Here is a 16,584-nt window from a genome sequence, read left to right as displayed (position 1 = left end):
CTCCACCAGCCTGAACTGCTGATACAGTGTGAGATGGATCCATGCTTTCATGTTGTTTATGCTAAATTCTGACCCTACATTCTGAATGCCAGAGCAGAAATTGAGACTCATCAGACCACTTAACATTTTTTCAATCTTTTATTGTCCAGTTTTGGAATTGTGCGCTCAATTTACAGTTCTTAGCTGGCAGGAGTGGTGCCCAGTGTACTCTTCTTCTGCTGTTGTAGCCCGTCTGCTTCAAGGTTCAGTGTGTTGTGTGTTCAGAGACGCTCTTCTACATACCTTGTTTGTGGTCATTTGTGGTCATTTGTGGTACTGTTGTCTTCCTCTCAGCTCGACGCAGTCTGGCCATTCTCCTCTGACCTCTGACATCAACAAGGCATTCTCACCCAGCCTGTCATGGTCCTGGGTCTGTGACCCCTTGTTTCGTCCTTGTTAATGGACTTTTGTAATTATTTTGCCTTCACGATCACTGTTTCATTTTGTTATGTTGTTTCATGTGTTCCCCTTATGTATTCTTAGTTTAGTTCCCAGTTGCTTTAGACCTTAGTTTGCCCTATGTTCTGTCCCTTAGTGTTTCCCCTCTGTGTGGAGTTTCCTGCGTCTGGTTGTCTCAGTGTGTCTGTCTTCCTGTGTTGTGTCAAGTTTGCATTTGTTTCCCTGTCTTCTCACTCCCTGTTTTATTTTGTCACCCCCTGTCCTATGTGCTTTGTGTTTTGCATTGCTTCCCTGAGACTCATTAGTGTCATTTTGTTCACCTGTTCTGCCCCAGCTGTGTCCACTCTCCCCTCATATCCTCTGTGTATTTATTGTCTCGGTCTTCCCTGTTATTTGTCAGAGTCTTGTTGGCAGTGTGTCATCCTGTGTTCCTTAGTTAGTTGCCCAGTTTAAGTTTTCTTTAGTGTAATTTGTAATTTACCTGTTTTTGTTCTCATGCAGTCAGCCTCTATAAAGGCTCGCTTTTTGTCCTGCATTTGGGTCCTCACCTTTTTTCATGCACCACATGGTCTGCTAGCACCATTACACCAGAGAACTGCCACTCACTGAATACTTTCTCTTTTTCACACCATTCTCTGTGAACCCTAGAGATGGTTGTGTGGGCAAATTCCAGCAGATCAGCAGTTTCTGTCTGTCACCAACAACCATGCCACCTTCAAAGTCACTTAAATCACCTTTCTTCTCCATTCTGATGCTCTGTTTGACCTTCAGCAGATCATCTTGATCTTGTGTTTGTGCCTAAATATATTGAGTTGCTGCCATGTTATTGGCTGATGAGATATTTATATCTAATGAAATAGGTGATGAGTGCATATCTGTCTTTGCTTTTATGCTGGCAGCAGTGTAAGGTTAGGTATTTTTAGCAAGAGATATCTGAGCACAGTCATTTATTCACATTTTTGCCTCTTTTTTTTTTTTGAGCTGTTTGAGCTCATCAGGCCTTTGGTGTAGTTGTATGGACAGTGTTGACAGTATGTTTTTGACCAGTCATCAGACTAAAACCTATGAATTGCGCCTGATGTTTTTCCAAAGATGTAAGTTCAACACACTAAAGTTGGAAAGCATGAAAAGGATGTAAAGCTGTGGGATATTTTCTGTTTTCTCTCTTGTCTCTAGGTAGATGGCTTGAACAACATAAAAATTCCAGTGAGCAGTCATAACATGAACCACAGCTATCATGTTAATATTTCATACTCCCATGAAAATTTCCCATGAATATTTGTTTGCTAACATCTATTCAGCCTCCACACTGTGACATTCTCGCTGCCCAGATTTCCAGTTTCCCCACATCGAGGGACCAAGAACGTGGAAAGATACTCCGAGCTGAAGACAGATACTAATTTGAGATTTCACATTCCTCATACATCTTGGCGGCGGCCATCGTCTGTCGTCACTGATGTGGGGTCTGGTTACCTTCAGCCAGAACTGTCCAGATCATTAGAAAAAAATCTGGCCCTGTCTGATTGGATGGGAGAGGCAGATGGTGCAGATTCATGTGGTGACACAGATAGTGTAGGCAGGTGGCTATAAAGCGATAATATGTGATATAATGAGAGGCTTTAAAATTGAAGTGTTCAGTGTTGTCAGAAATTCTACTGTGGAAAAGAAGTTGTGACACGGGCGCCAGGATTGCTCAGGGTGTGGACAGGTGACCGTGTGTGTCACTCAGCTGTGCGGCCGGTGCAGGTTCGAGTCCTGGCCTGTTGCCATTTGCCGCGTGTCTTCCCCCATTTCTCCTCCCCGCTTTCCTGTCTATCTCCACTATTGAATAAAGCTGAAAAAGGCCAAAAAAATATCTAAAACAAAAAAGAAGCTGTAACATTAAGTGTGCCACATGTTGTATAAGCACAAATGAGCATTAATATGCTTGAAAAAAGGAGGGCTTTCAGTCACAGCCTCAACATTTATGCTCACAAAGTCTTCATGTCGTCACATAAAATTTAAAATAAATGAATAAATAAAAATCATGCATTAACCTTTTGCATGTCCCACTTTCAGATTTTTTCTCGTACAAAAGATTCCCAATACACATTTCTGTACAGTATTATTAAACAGGTAAAACTTTATGAACAGGACTATTATTTTCAGAGTGCTCTTTTTTGAAAAACAACCCAAAACTTTATTTTACCAGGTAAAATGTTTAAGAACCAGTTCTCATGTACAAACATGAACTTTTAAAATCTTGCCCATACAAACACATTGCAGATTGCAAACGTCGCAATCGGTCATAATTTGGAAAACTGCAACATTATCAACTGGTGACACTATGGCAACATTGCTTTGTGGTCTCAAAATAACCAGACCATTATTATAAAATTATTGTAACATTATAAAATCCAAATATGTTGTATTTTACTAGCGTAACTATGACCTTCTTATGACCTTATCATATTAGGTTATAAAATGTTGTAAAAAAAATCTGTTTTAGAATAAAAATGGAACATGTTCAGGTTATTTTGTAACATTTTTAGGTCAGTTTTCATAATTTTGAAATGTTAAGAAGATGCTACTGCCATGTCATTTCCTTTATTTGACCTTCACTAAACCTATAGGCAGTGAAAAATATACACACCTGTCAGCCACAATATTGAAACCACTGAAATGTTGATTATCTCTTTTTAATTCAGTGTTCTTTGGAGAATCTTTGGGTCACTTGGTCATCTTCATGTCTTTTAGCTCACCGAGCGACCTGTGAGATTATGCCATAGTGAGGCATCCAGCCATCTTTCACAATTCACAAAAATTGCTACTCCTCACAGATTTTAGTGAAACCTATACACAATAATCACCTAATTGTCATGTCCTGGGCCGTTGGCCCAGCGTTTTGTGTTAGTTTATTTCCTAGTGTTGTGATATGTCTGCGTCTCTGTCCTGAGTCTGTGCCTGTTCCCCGTGTTTAGTCAGTATGTTCCTTGGTTTGTCACTTCCTGTTTATTTTGACAGTCTGGTTTTCCTGTGCTTTGTGTTCAGCTTTGCTTCCCCTGTGTAATTAGTTTCATTTGCCTCACCTGTTGTTCCCTGCTGTTTCCTCTTGCCCTGATTACCCAGTGTGTACTTAAGCCCTCAGTTTTGTTTTGTTCTCTGTCGCGTCGTTGATGTTTTGTGCCCGCATGTTCCTGTGTTCCCTGTGCCTGCCCTTCGTCTCCCTGTGCCTCCCTTCCAAGGTTTTTGTATTTGTGTTTCCCCCGTTGAAATAAATCCCTTTTATGTTACGCTGACTTCTGGAGTCCTTCGTGTCAGCCATTCCTCGTCCATTTCCTCCCCGGCCATGACAGAACGACGCGACCATACTAAAGACCCTGCAAGCTCCGGCCGCTACAATGGCACTCGCCTGGCGCTGGGGGGACCAGCTTTTTTGAACGGTCCCCGGCGACGCCGCTCACCGCCCCCGCCTAAACCGCAGGTCTGCCGCGTGGGCGGACTGTTTTTGGCGCCGGCCGCTCCCTCACCTGTCACTCCGCTCGCTGGCCCCTCCTGTCCTCAGCAGTCGCCGCAGCCACGGAGGACGAGATACCGGAGGAAGCGGAGAGACGTTTTCCTGGAGCCCGCGCCCGGAATGACTCCAGAGGAGTCATTTTTCCGATTCCTGGGTCACAGGGGTCCCTGGCCTCCCACCACTTCCGCGTCACCACTGCCTGCTGCTGACGGAGGAAGACCAAGCTCCCGGCAGCATCAGAGAGAATCGCCGCGGGAGCAGAGCGGTATAACGCCGCGGAGACGGTCACTCTCGCCTCAGTCAGCTGTAGCGCCAGCTCATTCTCAGTTTCCCCAGACAGCTGTCGTGCCAGCTCAGTCTCAGCCTTCCCAGTCAGCCGCAGCTCTCCCTAGCTCTCAGTCGCAGTGTTCCCAGTCAGCTGTAGCTCCAGCTCCTCCTCAGTCGCAGTGTTCCCAGTCAGCTGTAGCTCCAGCTCCTCCTCAGTCGCAGTGTTCCCAGTCAGCTGTAGCTCCAGCTCCCTCTGCTCACCCTGCTCCCGCTCCCTTGGCTCCAGCTCCCCCTGCACCCGTACCTGTTCCGCGGGTGGGGGCAGCCACGGACGGGCTGACCTCTGCACCCGTACCTGTTCCGCGGGTGGGGGCAGCCACGGACGGGCTGACCTCTGCACCCGTACCTGTTCCGCGGGTGGGGGCAGCCACGGACGAGCTGACCTCTGCACCCGTACCTGTTCCGCGGGTGGGGGCAGCCACGGACGGGCTGACCTCTGCACCCGTACCTGTTCCGCGGGTGGGGGCAGCCACGGACGGGCTGACCTCTGCACCCGTACCTGTTCCGCGGGTGGGGGCAGCCACGGACGGGCTGACCTCTGCACCCGTTCCTGTTCCGCGGGTGGGGGCAACCAGGTCCAAGCCTTCGCATCGGTTTTCTGTGTTAGCTGCAGCAGCAGGGTCTCAGTCAGCTCTAGCTCCAGTCGCTCCCCCTCGCCTTCAGTCAGCTCTAGCTCCAGTCGCTCCCTCTCGCCTTCAGTCAGCTCTAGCTCCAGTCGCTCCCCCTCGCCTTCAGTCAGCTCTAGCTCCAGTCGCTCCCCCTCGCCTTCAGTCAGCCCCAGCTCCAGTCGCTTCCCCTCGCCTTCAGTCAGCCCCAGCTCCTGTCGCTCCCTGTCCACTCCAGTCTCAGTCAGCCCCAGTAGCTCTTCCTCGGTCCCCGGTGTCAGCTGTTTCTGTGCCCTCTCAGTCTGCTCCCTCCGCTTTAACGTCAGTTAGCTCCGTAATCCCCTTGGACCCTTCAGTCAGTTCGGTTTTGGTCTCTTCATCTGCAGTTTTTCCATCTTTAGTCGCAGTTCCCTCAGCTCCGGCTCCCTCGGTAGCTCCAGTAATGACAGCTTGCCCAGTGTCAGCTCTTCCTAGCTCTCAGTCAGTCTCCACGCAGACTGCTCCCCGTAGCGTTCAGTCAGCTTCCACGCAGCCAGATCTCCCTAGCTCTCGGTCAGCTTCCACGCAGCCAGATCTCCCTAGCTCTCGGTCAGTTTCCACGCAGCCAGATTTCCCTAGCTCTCGGTCAGTTTCCACGCAGCCAGATCTCCCTAGCTCTCGGTCAGTTTCCACGCAGCCAGATCTCCCTAGCTCTCGGTCAGTTTCCACGCAGCCAGATCTCCCTAGCTCTCGGTCAGTTTCCACGCAGCCAGATCTCCCTAGCTCTCGGTCAGTTTCCACGCAGCCAGATCTCCCTAGCTCTCGGTCAGTTTCCACGCAGTCGGCATGCTCTAGCTCGCAGTCTGCCTCCACGCAGTCTGCTCTCCCTAGCTCGCAGTCTGCTCTCCCTAGCTTGCAGTCTGCTCTCCCTAGCTTGCAGTCTGCTCTCCCTAGCTTGCAGTCTGCTCTCCCTAGCTCGCAGTCTGCTCTCCCTAGCTCTCAGTCGGGTTCCACGCAGTCGGCATGCTCTAGCTCGCAGTCTGCCTCCACGCAGTCTGCTCTCCCTAGCTCGCAGTCTGCTCTCCCTAGCTCGCAGTCTGCTTCCACGCAGCCAGTCGTCTCCCGGCCTGCTTCCACGCAGCCAGTCGTCTCCCGGCCTGCTTCCACGCAGCCAGTCGTCTCCCGGCCTGCTTCCACGCAGCCAGTCGTCTCCCGGCCTGCTTCCACGCAGCCAGTCGTCTCCCGGCCTGCTTCCACGCAGCCAGTCGTCTCCCGGCCTGCTTCCACGCAGCCAGTCGTCTCCCGGCCTGCTTCCACGCAGCCAGTCGTCTCCCGGCCTGCTTCCACGCAGCCAGTCGTCTCCCGGCCTGCTTCCACGCAGCCAGTCGTCTCCCGGCCTGCTTCCACGCAGCCCATAGCGTCAGCTCCCATGCAGTCCCCTGCACCTTGGCTATTCCCCGAGCGGCCCCTGCTGCTCAATAAAGCAGCAGTGTGCCCTGTTCCGCAGTCCCAGCCTGCGCATCCGGAGCCTCACCATGTAGGCCCCGTTCAGCCCAAGGGCTCAGCTCAGTCCGAGCCGCCAGGGGGTTCCGCTCAGTCCGAGCGCTCCGAGCCTGAGGGTCCCGCTCAGTCCGAGCCGTTGGGGGTCTCCGCTCAGTCCGAGCGCTCCGAGCCTGAGGGTCCCGCTCAGTCCGAGCCGTTGGGGGTCTCCGCTCAGTCCGAGCCGATGGGGGTCTCCGCTCAGTCCGAGCCGATGGGGGTCTCCGCTCAGTCCGAGCGCTCCGTGCCAGAGGGCCCCGCTCAGTCCGAGCCGATGGGGGTCTCCGCTCAGTCCGAGCCAGGGGGTCCCGCTCAGTCCGAGCCGATGGGGGTCTCCGCTCAGTCCGAGCCAGGGGGTCCCGCTCAGTCCGAGCCGATGGGGGTCTCCGCTCAGTCCGAGCGCTCCGCGCCAGAGGGTCCCGCTCAGTCCGAGCCGATGGGGGTCTCCGCTCAGTCCGAGCCGATGGGGGTCTCCGCTCAGTCCGAGCCGATGGGGGTCTCCGCTCAGTCCGAGCCAGGGGGTCCCGCTCAGTCCGAGCGCTCCGCGCCAGAGGGTCCCGCTCAGTCCGAGCCGATGGGGGTCTCCGCTCAGTCCGAGCGCTCCGCGCCAGAGGGTCCCGCTCAGTCCGAGCCGATGGGGGTCTCCGCTCAGTCCGAGCGCTCCGCGCCAGAGGGTCCCGCTCAGTCCGAGCCGATGGGGGTCTCCGCTCAGTCCGAGCAGATGGGGGTCTCCGCTCAGTCCGAGCGCTCCGAGCCAGGGGGTCCCGCTCAGTCCGAGCCGGTGGGGGTCTCTGCTCAGTCCGAGCGCTCCACGTCACCCGAGGGTTCCCCACCAGAGCCCGGGGTCGCCCTTCTCCGCCGCCGCAAGCCCCGCGGTCGGCCTCCAGTGTCTGCTCCCCGTCGCCGCCGCCGCACGCCCCGCGGTCGGCCTCCAGTGACCCCTCCTCGTCGCCGCCGCATGCCGCGTGGTCGGCCTCCAGTGACTCCTCCTCGTCGTCGCCGCCGCCGCTGGGAGCGCGGTCGGCCTCCAGTGACTCCCCCTCGTCGTCGCCGCCGCCGCTGGGAGCGCGGTCGGCCTCCAGTGACTCCCCCTCGTCGTCGCCGCCGCCGCTGGGAGCGCGGTCGGCCTCCAGTGACTCCCCCTCGTCGTCGCCGCCGCCGCTGGGAGCGCGGTCGGCCTCCAGTGATTCCTTCTCGTCCTCGTCGCCGCCGCCGCTGGGAGCGCGGTTGGCCTCCCTCGTTGGGATTTTGCTTTGTGGCCCCTTGGCCTCTGCGGCCTCCTGAACTGTGTGTTTTTTGTTTTTGGATTTCCCACTGACTCCCCTGAACTGTGGACTGTTTTTTCCCCTGCTGTTTTTTGTTTTTTCATAGCTCCTGGACTGTTCCTTGTTTCGACCCCCTGTTTTGGACTGTCTCCGGCCTTGTGCCGTCGCCTTTTGTTCTGGTCCTGTGTTTTTGTTTTCTTCCGGTACGGGTTTGATTTGTTTTGTTCACGCCCTGTGATTTCTGTTTTGCTCCCTGTCTTTGTTTTTGTTTCGGGCCCTCCCTCCTGGTCCCCCGCCTCCCGCCCTTGTCTGGTTTTGTTTTCTGGTTTTGGCCGTCGGGAGCCGGCCTTTGAGGGGGGGGTACTGTCATGTCCTGGGCCGTTGGCCCAGCGGTTTGTGTTAGTTTATTTCCTAGTGTTGTGATATGTCTGCGTCTCTGTCCTGAGTCTGTGCCTGTTCCCCGTGTTTAGTCAGTATGTTCCTTGGTTTGTCACTTCCTGTTTATTTTGACAGTCTGGTTTTCCTGTGCTTTGTGTTCAGCTTTGCTTCCCCTGTGTAATTAGTTTCATTTGCCTCACCTGTTGTTCCCTGCTGTTTCCTCTTGCCCTGATTACCCAGTGTGTACTTAAGCCCTCAGTTTTGTTTTGTTCTCTGTCGCGTCGTTGATGTTTTGTGCCCGCATGTTCCTGTGTTCCCTGTGCCTGCCCTTCGTCTCCCTGTGCCTCCCTTCCAAGGTTTTTGTATTTGTGTTTCCCCCGTTGAAATAAATCCCTTTTATGTTACGCTGACTTCTGGAGTCCTTCGTGTCAGCCATTCCTCGTCCATTTCCTCCCCGGCCATGACACTAATGGGTCTTTGCTCAAACTGCATTAGAAATGACCTGTGAATTGAAGTGGATTCCGAGCTGGATGAGCAACTAAGTCACAGAGGTTCTGGACACTCCCCAATGACAGCAGCCTCCCGTAGCAGGAGATTTTAATGCTGTGGTTGATCAGTATATAGAATAGAATAGAATAGAACTTTATTGTCATTTTACATACAACGAAATAATCATTATACATACAACAAAATGCCGTTCATATTTTAGCAAACATTAGAAATAGAAAGGAACACGTCATCATAATAATCACACAACATACTGCTCATCTGAGTAATGTGATGGCATTGATGGCGTAGAGTTTTCATTTTCATTTAAAGTAGACAGTGAACAAAAATTGAATAATAATGTACTTAAAACTGGCAGTTGTACATATGTCTCCACGCATGCCTGTACGCCCATGTGTTTGCGTTCTCCATGGTGAGGTCACCCTCATGGCCCTCAGTCAAGGTAGCGATGACAGCTGAAAATAAAACCAACATGGTCTTGGCTTCATTTTCCCTCCCTCCCTCATTCCCTCACCCTTCCCTCTCTCTCTTACACACACACACACACACACACACACACACACACACACACACACACACACACACACACACACACACAGCGCTGCCAGTCAGCTGTTGTGTCGTGGTCAGGTGTTAAGCCCTGTGGTCCGGGGGAGGGGATAAAGGGGATGTATCAGTAATTTGCTGCAATACCCACCAGAGAATGATCCTTTAATGAAAATATTCATCATCACCTTTTGATAAACTGTTGATTCAATGGTCTGCAAAGTCTATAGCCATTCATTATCAAACCCTTCAAGCTCATACACTGGCTCTGGATAGAGAATGTGTCTGGTTATGTGTTGCTAAATCCAGTCACGCTTTGGAGGGTGTGCGGCTCTGGAGCTCAGCATTCATGTTTTTATTTGCAGAAAGAAGGTTTGTCATCTTCTTTTTAGGGCTTATGTAATATAATCTGATTTAAACTCAGGTGCAAACTGATGATTGCCACTGCCTGGAGGACATAACTTTACTAAAAATATTAACATTGTCTCCTAATATAGCGTCATAGAGTATGATTTACGATTTGGTGTGTGCACAAGTATTCCTCAAGCAAAACCAAAGTGCATGCACTTCTGAATACAGAGACACTTTGTATGTTTTGGGTCTTCTCCAGGCTGTCATCTACCTGAATGAGCTTTAAAATGGCTATAATTGATATTTTTTTATAATAACAATGACAGTGTGAAGGGGATCACATGACAAGACGACTCCCTCTGCTGTTTATGTTGGCTCTAAATGTTTCCAGTGCCATCTTTTGATTCTAGAGTGGCTTTGCATGAGTCACAGTTCAAAAATAATCCTTAACTCTTTATGGGGCAATCACTGAAATTCATAATTTCAACCTCAGAGTTTATTGGAGGACATAACAGGACTTAATTATTATTTTTGTGACATTTTTCAAAATGTTTCATTTTCATGTAGGAAATTGAGGTCAGTGAAGTTATCATATTTGGTTCCTTGCCCGTAAGAGGTAAAAATAAATAAAAATAATTAAATTATAGCTTCAATGTTTGGATACCTGAACAAAATGTAGTGTAGAAACATGATTCAAAATAAATTATAAGGTGGTTCTGTAGATACAGGGTGTAAAATAATCACCTGTTCAAATAAAGTTATCCTATAGAAATGTGAAAGGCAGTGTGTTACTTACTTATTTATTTCCCATTGTAAGTAAGTAAATATATAAATAAATGAATGAATAAATAAAAGGTCAGAGGAGCATTAAACATAAATTCCATTACGTATCTATGCCAAAATTCTTCTTAAAAGATGGTCAGTGAAGGTATTGGCTCAATATACTTTAATTTTATAAAGAAAAAAAAAAGGGGGACTTGTAATATTATTATTTGTGACAGCATCAATGTTGTCATTATTTGATAGAAAGCTTATTTGAAGGAAGAGCATCATTCATACCTTATTCCCTCCCTTTCCCGGGCTTTCTTCCCCCTTGTGTGTATAAATATGAACTGATTTGCTGTGGAAATATTGCCACCGTGTGGCCAAAGCCATAGCCACTCTGAACCCACACATGCACAGATCCCAGACTGTGCAAAACTCAATACCGTGCAATATTTATTTATTTATTAAGCATACTGAACAATATCCTCTACTCATGTACAGTGCATTATCTGTCATTCATATACTGTGCAATATTCATTCACTAATCTGCAATAATTACCCACTGTACATTATGTTTGAATGTATATTTTTATTTATTTTATATGTTTATATGTGGAATCAGAACTGCGTTTTTTTTTTTCTTTTTCATTTTTCATTTTTCTCCTAGTTCAGTTTTGCACTGAAATCGGAGTGGCTTTCTAATCTCACCGTGCATTCCGTATAATGACAAATAAATACATTCTATAATAATAATAATAATAATAATAATAATAATAAATAATTAAATAATTTGCAGGAAACGCTTGAAGTGGAGTTACTTTCGCTTCTTTAAACATTGCCGTTAACGTTCGTGCTTTTATTTTGAAGGCAGGCCCTCTAACGGGAATAGTTGCACTGGGTCACGTGACTAAAGTGTACTGTTTCCTGCCTGCTAGCAAACAGTAGACGCCGAGAAGAGCGACGTAAGGATACATTTGAGCACATCAGAACAACGGGATTACACAGAAGAAACGCACGGTATGTACATAACGTTGTTAAAAAAAAACGGAGCGACAGGGTTTTTCTTACAGCTGGTGTTTGTTGACCTGTGACCGCCCATTCGGTGGTAGTTCGTCAACAGGCCTGCAGAAGCTTGGACTCCTCCTCATTGGCTGCAGGGACCCTTCCTTTTGTGGTTCCTTATGGCTGGACTGGTCCTTCTTCTGCTCGGCTTAAGAGGTGTGAGTTCGACTTGTGTCTCACCGCTACGCGGATTTTGCGCAAACTGCCCGACGTAACCCAGTGTGGTGGCCCACGAATCACCACAGTCACCCGCATTTTTATTCACTCAATCTTTTACCTTTATTTTCCAAGGAGGGTCCACAGGGATCAGAGCCTTTTCAGGAGGGAGCAACCATACTAAACAAACTCACAACATATTTAAAAAGCAATAAAAACAGTATAAAAGGAAACACATAAAGCCAATGCCCACAACATAAACGCTGCTGGTGTTTGAAGAAACACCCCCCAAAGATCTGTTAAAACCTGGCTCATATGAAGTGTTCCAGGCTCTGAATTGGCCCTCGGGGGTCAATTGTGTATGGTAAGCGCATTTTCCTGTTTATTTCTAGTCATCTGATGAACAAACATCTCTTTCGTGGGCACCGGGATTTCCTGTACACCTGAAAAAGCCTGCATTAAGAAGCAACCATTTTTGGGAAAGAGTAGCTGGTAACTACCAGAGCTGCAGCAGAGAAAGGAATCTGCTTCATAGGCAACCCAACAAGTCCACTGCTGCACATGGTCACCCAGAGGCTTTTAAAGGAGGGTTGTTGAGTGCATTAGTGGTATAAAGAGAATAGTTTTAAAAAGGTGTACTTCTGGGGCGCCTGGGTGGCTTAGTGGTGAAGCCGGCGACCATATACATATGCCGCGTTGCAGTGCGGGCGGCGTGGGTTCGCGTCCCGGCCTGTCGCCAATTTACCCGCGTGTCTTCCCCTGTATCTTTCCCCCATTTCCTGTCTCTCTCCACTGCTAGCAAAAGCCGCTGTGGCCAAAAACGCCAAAAAAAAAAAAGGTGTACTTCTACACTTACAGTGAAGCAGCCTAGGAGGAAGTATTCACATCCCTGAGTAAAAGTGTAGACGTCACCTATAACTTATCATTGTAGCTGTAGCCAAACTGTTGGATACTTGTCATTCTGTATACCTTACAAGGATCTACACTTTGAAATACACTCAAAATATGGTGGTTTTCTCTGCTATGGGATGCACCAATCTGGTATTTGGACTGGATACCAGTTCAACCCTGAATACAAACAAACAAAAAACTAGATTGGCAATGAGTGATGAGGCAATCTGCTCACTTCAACTCCATGTTGTTTGCCATGCCACGTGTCAGCTGCAGTGCACTGGTTGCTCGTGGGAGAGCCAATGCATCAAATGACGAGCCAACGAGCAGAGACATCGAGCAAACCGCAAATGCTCAGCAGTTTGGAGGTATCTTAGGCCTGCTATACCAACCCCTTTGTATGTTTGCAAAAGTTTTTGACTGAACTACAAAATGAAAAGCTCACACAATGACGATGCTTTCTTTCACTGTTGCTGTGTTAGTTGTAACAATAGTTGGGAAGCTTTTGCTGCACTCCTGGGAGCATAATCTGTTGCATAGATGAAAACTTAGACTGTACAATCCATACAGTTACAGGGCATTGATTTGCGAAATTATTCCATAGTGCAAAAATGATTTTGTAGTGACACTAAATAAAGCCACTTGAAAGTGCAAAGGGCTAATGTAGTCAGTAAAACTAAGTACAAGCAAACAACAGAGCATCAGGCACTGTACTCAACCTTAGTTCCTTACTTGCTGACATTCAGGATGAGCCAGTAAACCTTATTTTCTCCTCTGAGGCCGTGAAGGCAGAAAGTCTTAAGTTTCTCTATGCCAGCAGCCTATTGCCGGGCATGTTCCTCTGCATGATTACAGTGGTGTCCTGTGGTTAGCAGGACTTGTCTGTGACAGATGGCAGTTTGCGCCAGTCAAGGTCCATCTCTTCGACGCCATTACCAGAGAGTCAGCCACACACCCAGCTTACCTCACCAGCGTTTCCACCCATGTAGCATTCAGAAGTGTCTCTTCTGAATGCTGCCTTCCCAGCACGATGCAGCAACTGTGGACAGGACTTGGACATGGTCAAAATAAAGATATTGCATGTGATTTGCAAAATTTCAGTGTTGTGCACATGTTTTATTGTGAACCGTGGGACTGATGTGTAACACATCTGGGGTTTTTTGTTGTTTTTTAATAATTTTAAACTTAGGGTATTTTTTAACTTGGAGCGCTTTGTTTGACTGTTTCAGGCTTCGTTTTTTTTTTCTGTATTTTGAACTTTTACATCCCTTATTAAGTATAAAAGGAATCCAGTATAATGAGAAAAAATTGGTATTGACAGAACCTTTTAACTGCCTCACGATCCTCACATACCAGTTTTTCACCCTGAAGGTCTGGTGAAAGCACCAGTTTTAGATATTTAATAATTAGGATGCTGAACATTTTCTACCTGAAAAACAGGCAGATTCCTAGATTCTTACTTTCAACAGGTGTGGAACTGTGGCTCAGCATGCTGCCGAGGATGCTGAGTCTTAAAGGAAAACCTTGGCAGGCATCACAGATTGGCTTTCAGTTGACCTTGTTAGGTACTCAACACGAGTCGTCTTATAAACATTCAGTAGTTGGACAACCAGTCCGTATGTTCAGTGTCTTGAACCACAGATCAGTGGCATGCAAAGCACAGAAGGAGAGGATGCAAATATGCTGCAATACATGCAAGTTTTTTGAGATCTATTGCTTTGCTGGCAAAGTTATGGAAACAGTCTTGGGGGTGTGGGGGGAATAAGGGGATGAGGAAGAATAATGTATAAGCAAGAAGATTTTTGGGATGGGTCACTCATCCATTGGTCCCCAAAAACATATATTCTTCAACTGAAAAATAATATTGACACCTTTCTGTTGTATTAATGTTGTCTCTTTTCTAGTTGTTCCCATCCCTTGTTTACTCTCTCTGTTTTTGATGCTTTTGCTTCTACCTTTCCTTCTTAATAGTGAAGACCTGGTGATGATATTGATGGAATGAATGTGTATCTCACAGGAAGCAGCAGAGTCACCAAATCAAGAAAAGACCTTCTAGACAACGGATGCCATCTTTCCAAGAGGCTCAAGCGCACTCCTCCAGTTCAATAACCTTTTTTCTTGTTTGTTTTTTTAAATTTTTTTTTTTATTCTTAACTTTCCAGTTTTCCATTGCCATCGGAGCGTTGTACCCCTTCTCCTGCAGCAGGGCCCCTACAGAGCCCCCTACTCGGTGGGCTCCCAGGCAGCTCTTTACTGATTGGACAGCAAGCCGCATGCTTGCGGCTGGCTCAACTGAAAGTCCACCTTGCGTTGACACAGATAAATAACGCCATTGCTGTTGGCGGCCGAACCAACACACCTGCTCCGTTCATACCCACGACACCCCCCTGCCCAACAGCTGCGGCTATCAGTCTCCTTAACCTCCTAAAGATTGCTAACACCATGTCCCATCCCCTTTATAACCCCTATGCCTCTGGGAAACAAAGTTCAACCCAGGGGCGGTATGGACCCCCCAGTGTGCAGGCAGAGAGAGATTCTCATAGGACATCTCCTCGTCTTGGACCTGGGGCTAGCTTCAGCTCTTCTGGAATTTCATCTGCGACTCCTGCCAAATCTGGGGGAGCAGTCCCCTCATTGGTAACTTTGCCATTGAGCTACAGACCTGAACGGAGTAAGACTGCAATGGATGAGGAGATAGAGAGATCCATAGACATGCACATTAGTAGAGCTAGAGAGGAGGTGAGGCATCAACCTGTAGAAAAGAGCAGTCATTTTACCAGCACTCAGAGAGATGAGTTTCATTCTTCAAGCAGAGACGTGACCTCTTATCCAGTTCCCTCAACCTCTCAAAGACCTTCTGATGTTGAAAGTAGCACTAGCTCCATGGACTGGTTGAAAGGCTTCAAACAGGGAACTGAAGATGATTCTTCTAAATATTATTCATCATCTGCTTCATTGAGCTATCAGAGAAGTGGTGACGGTAGGTTTAATGCCTCCAGTGAAAGAGAGCGCAATACACAATCCATTCCAGGTTTAGGTGATTATGATGACTACACAGTGCCAGACAAACCTGTTGCCCCTAAAGAGTCCACTTGCCCCAAGTACACATCAGAAACAGCTGTGAACATCCTTATGCACTTTGGACTTGAGAAAGATGACCTGGAACATCTAATCTCTTACCCCGAAGATCAGATTACCCCTGATAACCTGCCTTTCATCTTACGGCAAATCCGCATGCAGAAGGCAAAGAGATCTGCAACGACACTTCCATCAAAATCCTACTGTGATCCTCATCCCAGCAGTATGAGTGGAAGGAATAGGTTGAGTTCATCGAGAGGGGAAGGGATGCATCAGGATGAAAGGTCACCTATTGTCCAACCAAGTAAAGTGATTGACTATGGACATATTGGAAAATATACTGGAGGGTTTGGGGATGAGATTGGAAAGAGCAGCAGCAGTAGAGCTGGTAGTGGGAGTGGAAGTGCGCTGCTGATGGATTCCTATGATGGTGGCGGCCATAGTCGAGAACCACTGCAAAAAAGTACAACAGAGGTGAAAAACAGTGCCTTGGTTTCTTCACGTGATCAGGGTGGCTCTTTTACTGGTTTCAGCTCAATGCGAAGCAGCGATCCACCTCAACGACTGCAGACCCAACCAAACCAGACTTCTCAAGAAATCTTCAAATCTTTCTCTCTGCCAAGCAAAGACACAGACATAAGATTTTTCAAGTCAGAAGTCAGTAAATCCCTTCTTTTGAAAGATTCAGAGCCAGGCCGCCAGTCAGCATTGAAAAGCCAACTATCTCCCAATGTAGTCCATGGAGTGCATCCCAGCCGACCTGGCCTTGTACTCATTGGCAGTAGCAGCGACAGTCAAGTTAAGGATCAGAGTAAAACTCAAGAACAAGTCTCAAATGTTGCTGAACAAATGAACAAACAACAAATGCAGCAGCAACAGCCAAAGCAGATAATACAACCACCACCACCAAAGCAGCAGCAGACACAGCAGCAGCAACTAATACAGCAGCAGCAGACGCAGCAGCAGCAACTGCTAAAGCAGCAGCAGCAACAACTGCTAAAGCAGCAGCAGCAGACGCAGCAGCAGCAACAACTGCTAAAGCAGCAGCAGCAGAAGCAGCAGCAACAACTGCTAAAGCAGCAGCAGCCGATGACACAGCAACAACAACTGCTAAAGCAGCAGCAGCAGACGCAGCAGCAACAACTGCTAAAGCAGCAGACGCAGCAGCAACAACTGCTAAAGCAGCAGCAGCAGATGACGC

The 16,584-nt window shown here is 48.2% G+C and overlaps 1 protein-coding gene across 1 annotated transcript in view; it reads left to right on the top strand.

Annotated features, from left to right (window-relative positions):
* LOC115797615 (serine-rich adhesin for platelets-like) overlaps nt 1-16,563 on the top strand; it is a 30,332-nt gene extending 13,769 nt beyond the window's left edge. Inside the window, exons 2-6 of the mRNA XM_030754213.1 lie at nt 334-409; nt 11,132-11,213; nt 11,306-11,414; nt 14,468-16,345; nt 16,542-16,563. Coding sequence (XP_030610073.1) covers nt 334-409; nt 11,132-11,213; nt 11,306-11,414; nt 14,468-16,345; nt 16,542-16,563 — 2,167 coding nt within the window. The remainder of the gene's footprint in view (nt 1-333; nt 410-11,131; nt 11,214-11,305; nt 11,415-14,467; nt 16,346-16,541) is intronic.
* The last annotated feature ends 21 nt before the right edge of the window (nt 16,564-16,584 follow it).

The sequence above is a fragment of the Archocentrus centrarchus genome, chromosome 18, assembly GCF_007364275.1.
Source record: "Archocentrus centrarchus isolate MPI-CPG fArcCen1 chromosome 18, fArcCen1, whole genome shotgun sequence".
Classification (NCBI taxonomy): domain Eukaryota; kingdom Metazoa; phylum Chordata; class Actinopteri; order Cichliformes; family Cichlidae; genus Archocentrus; species Archocentrus centrarchus.
Note: the sequence above shows the minus strand (reverse complement) of the source record. Positions and strands in the feature narration are given on the sequence as shown.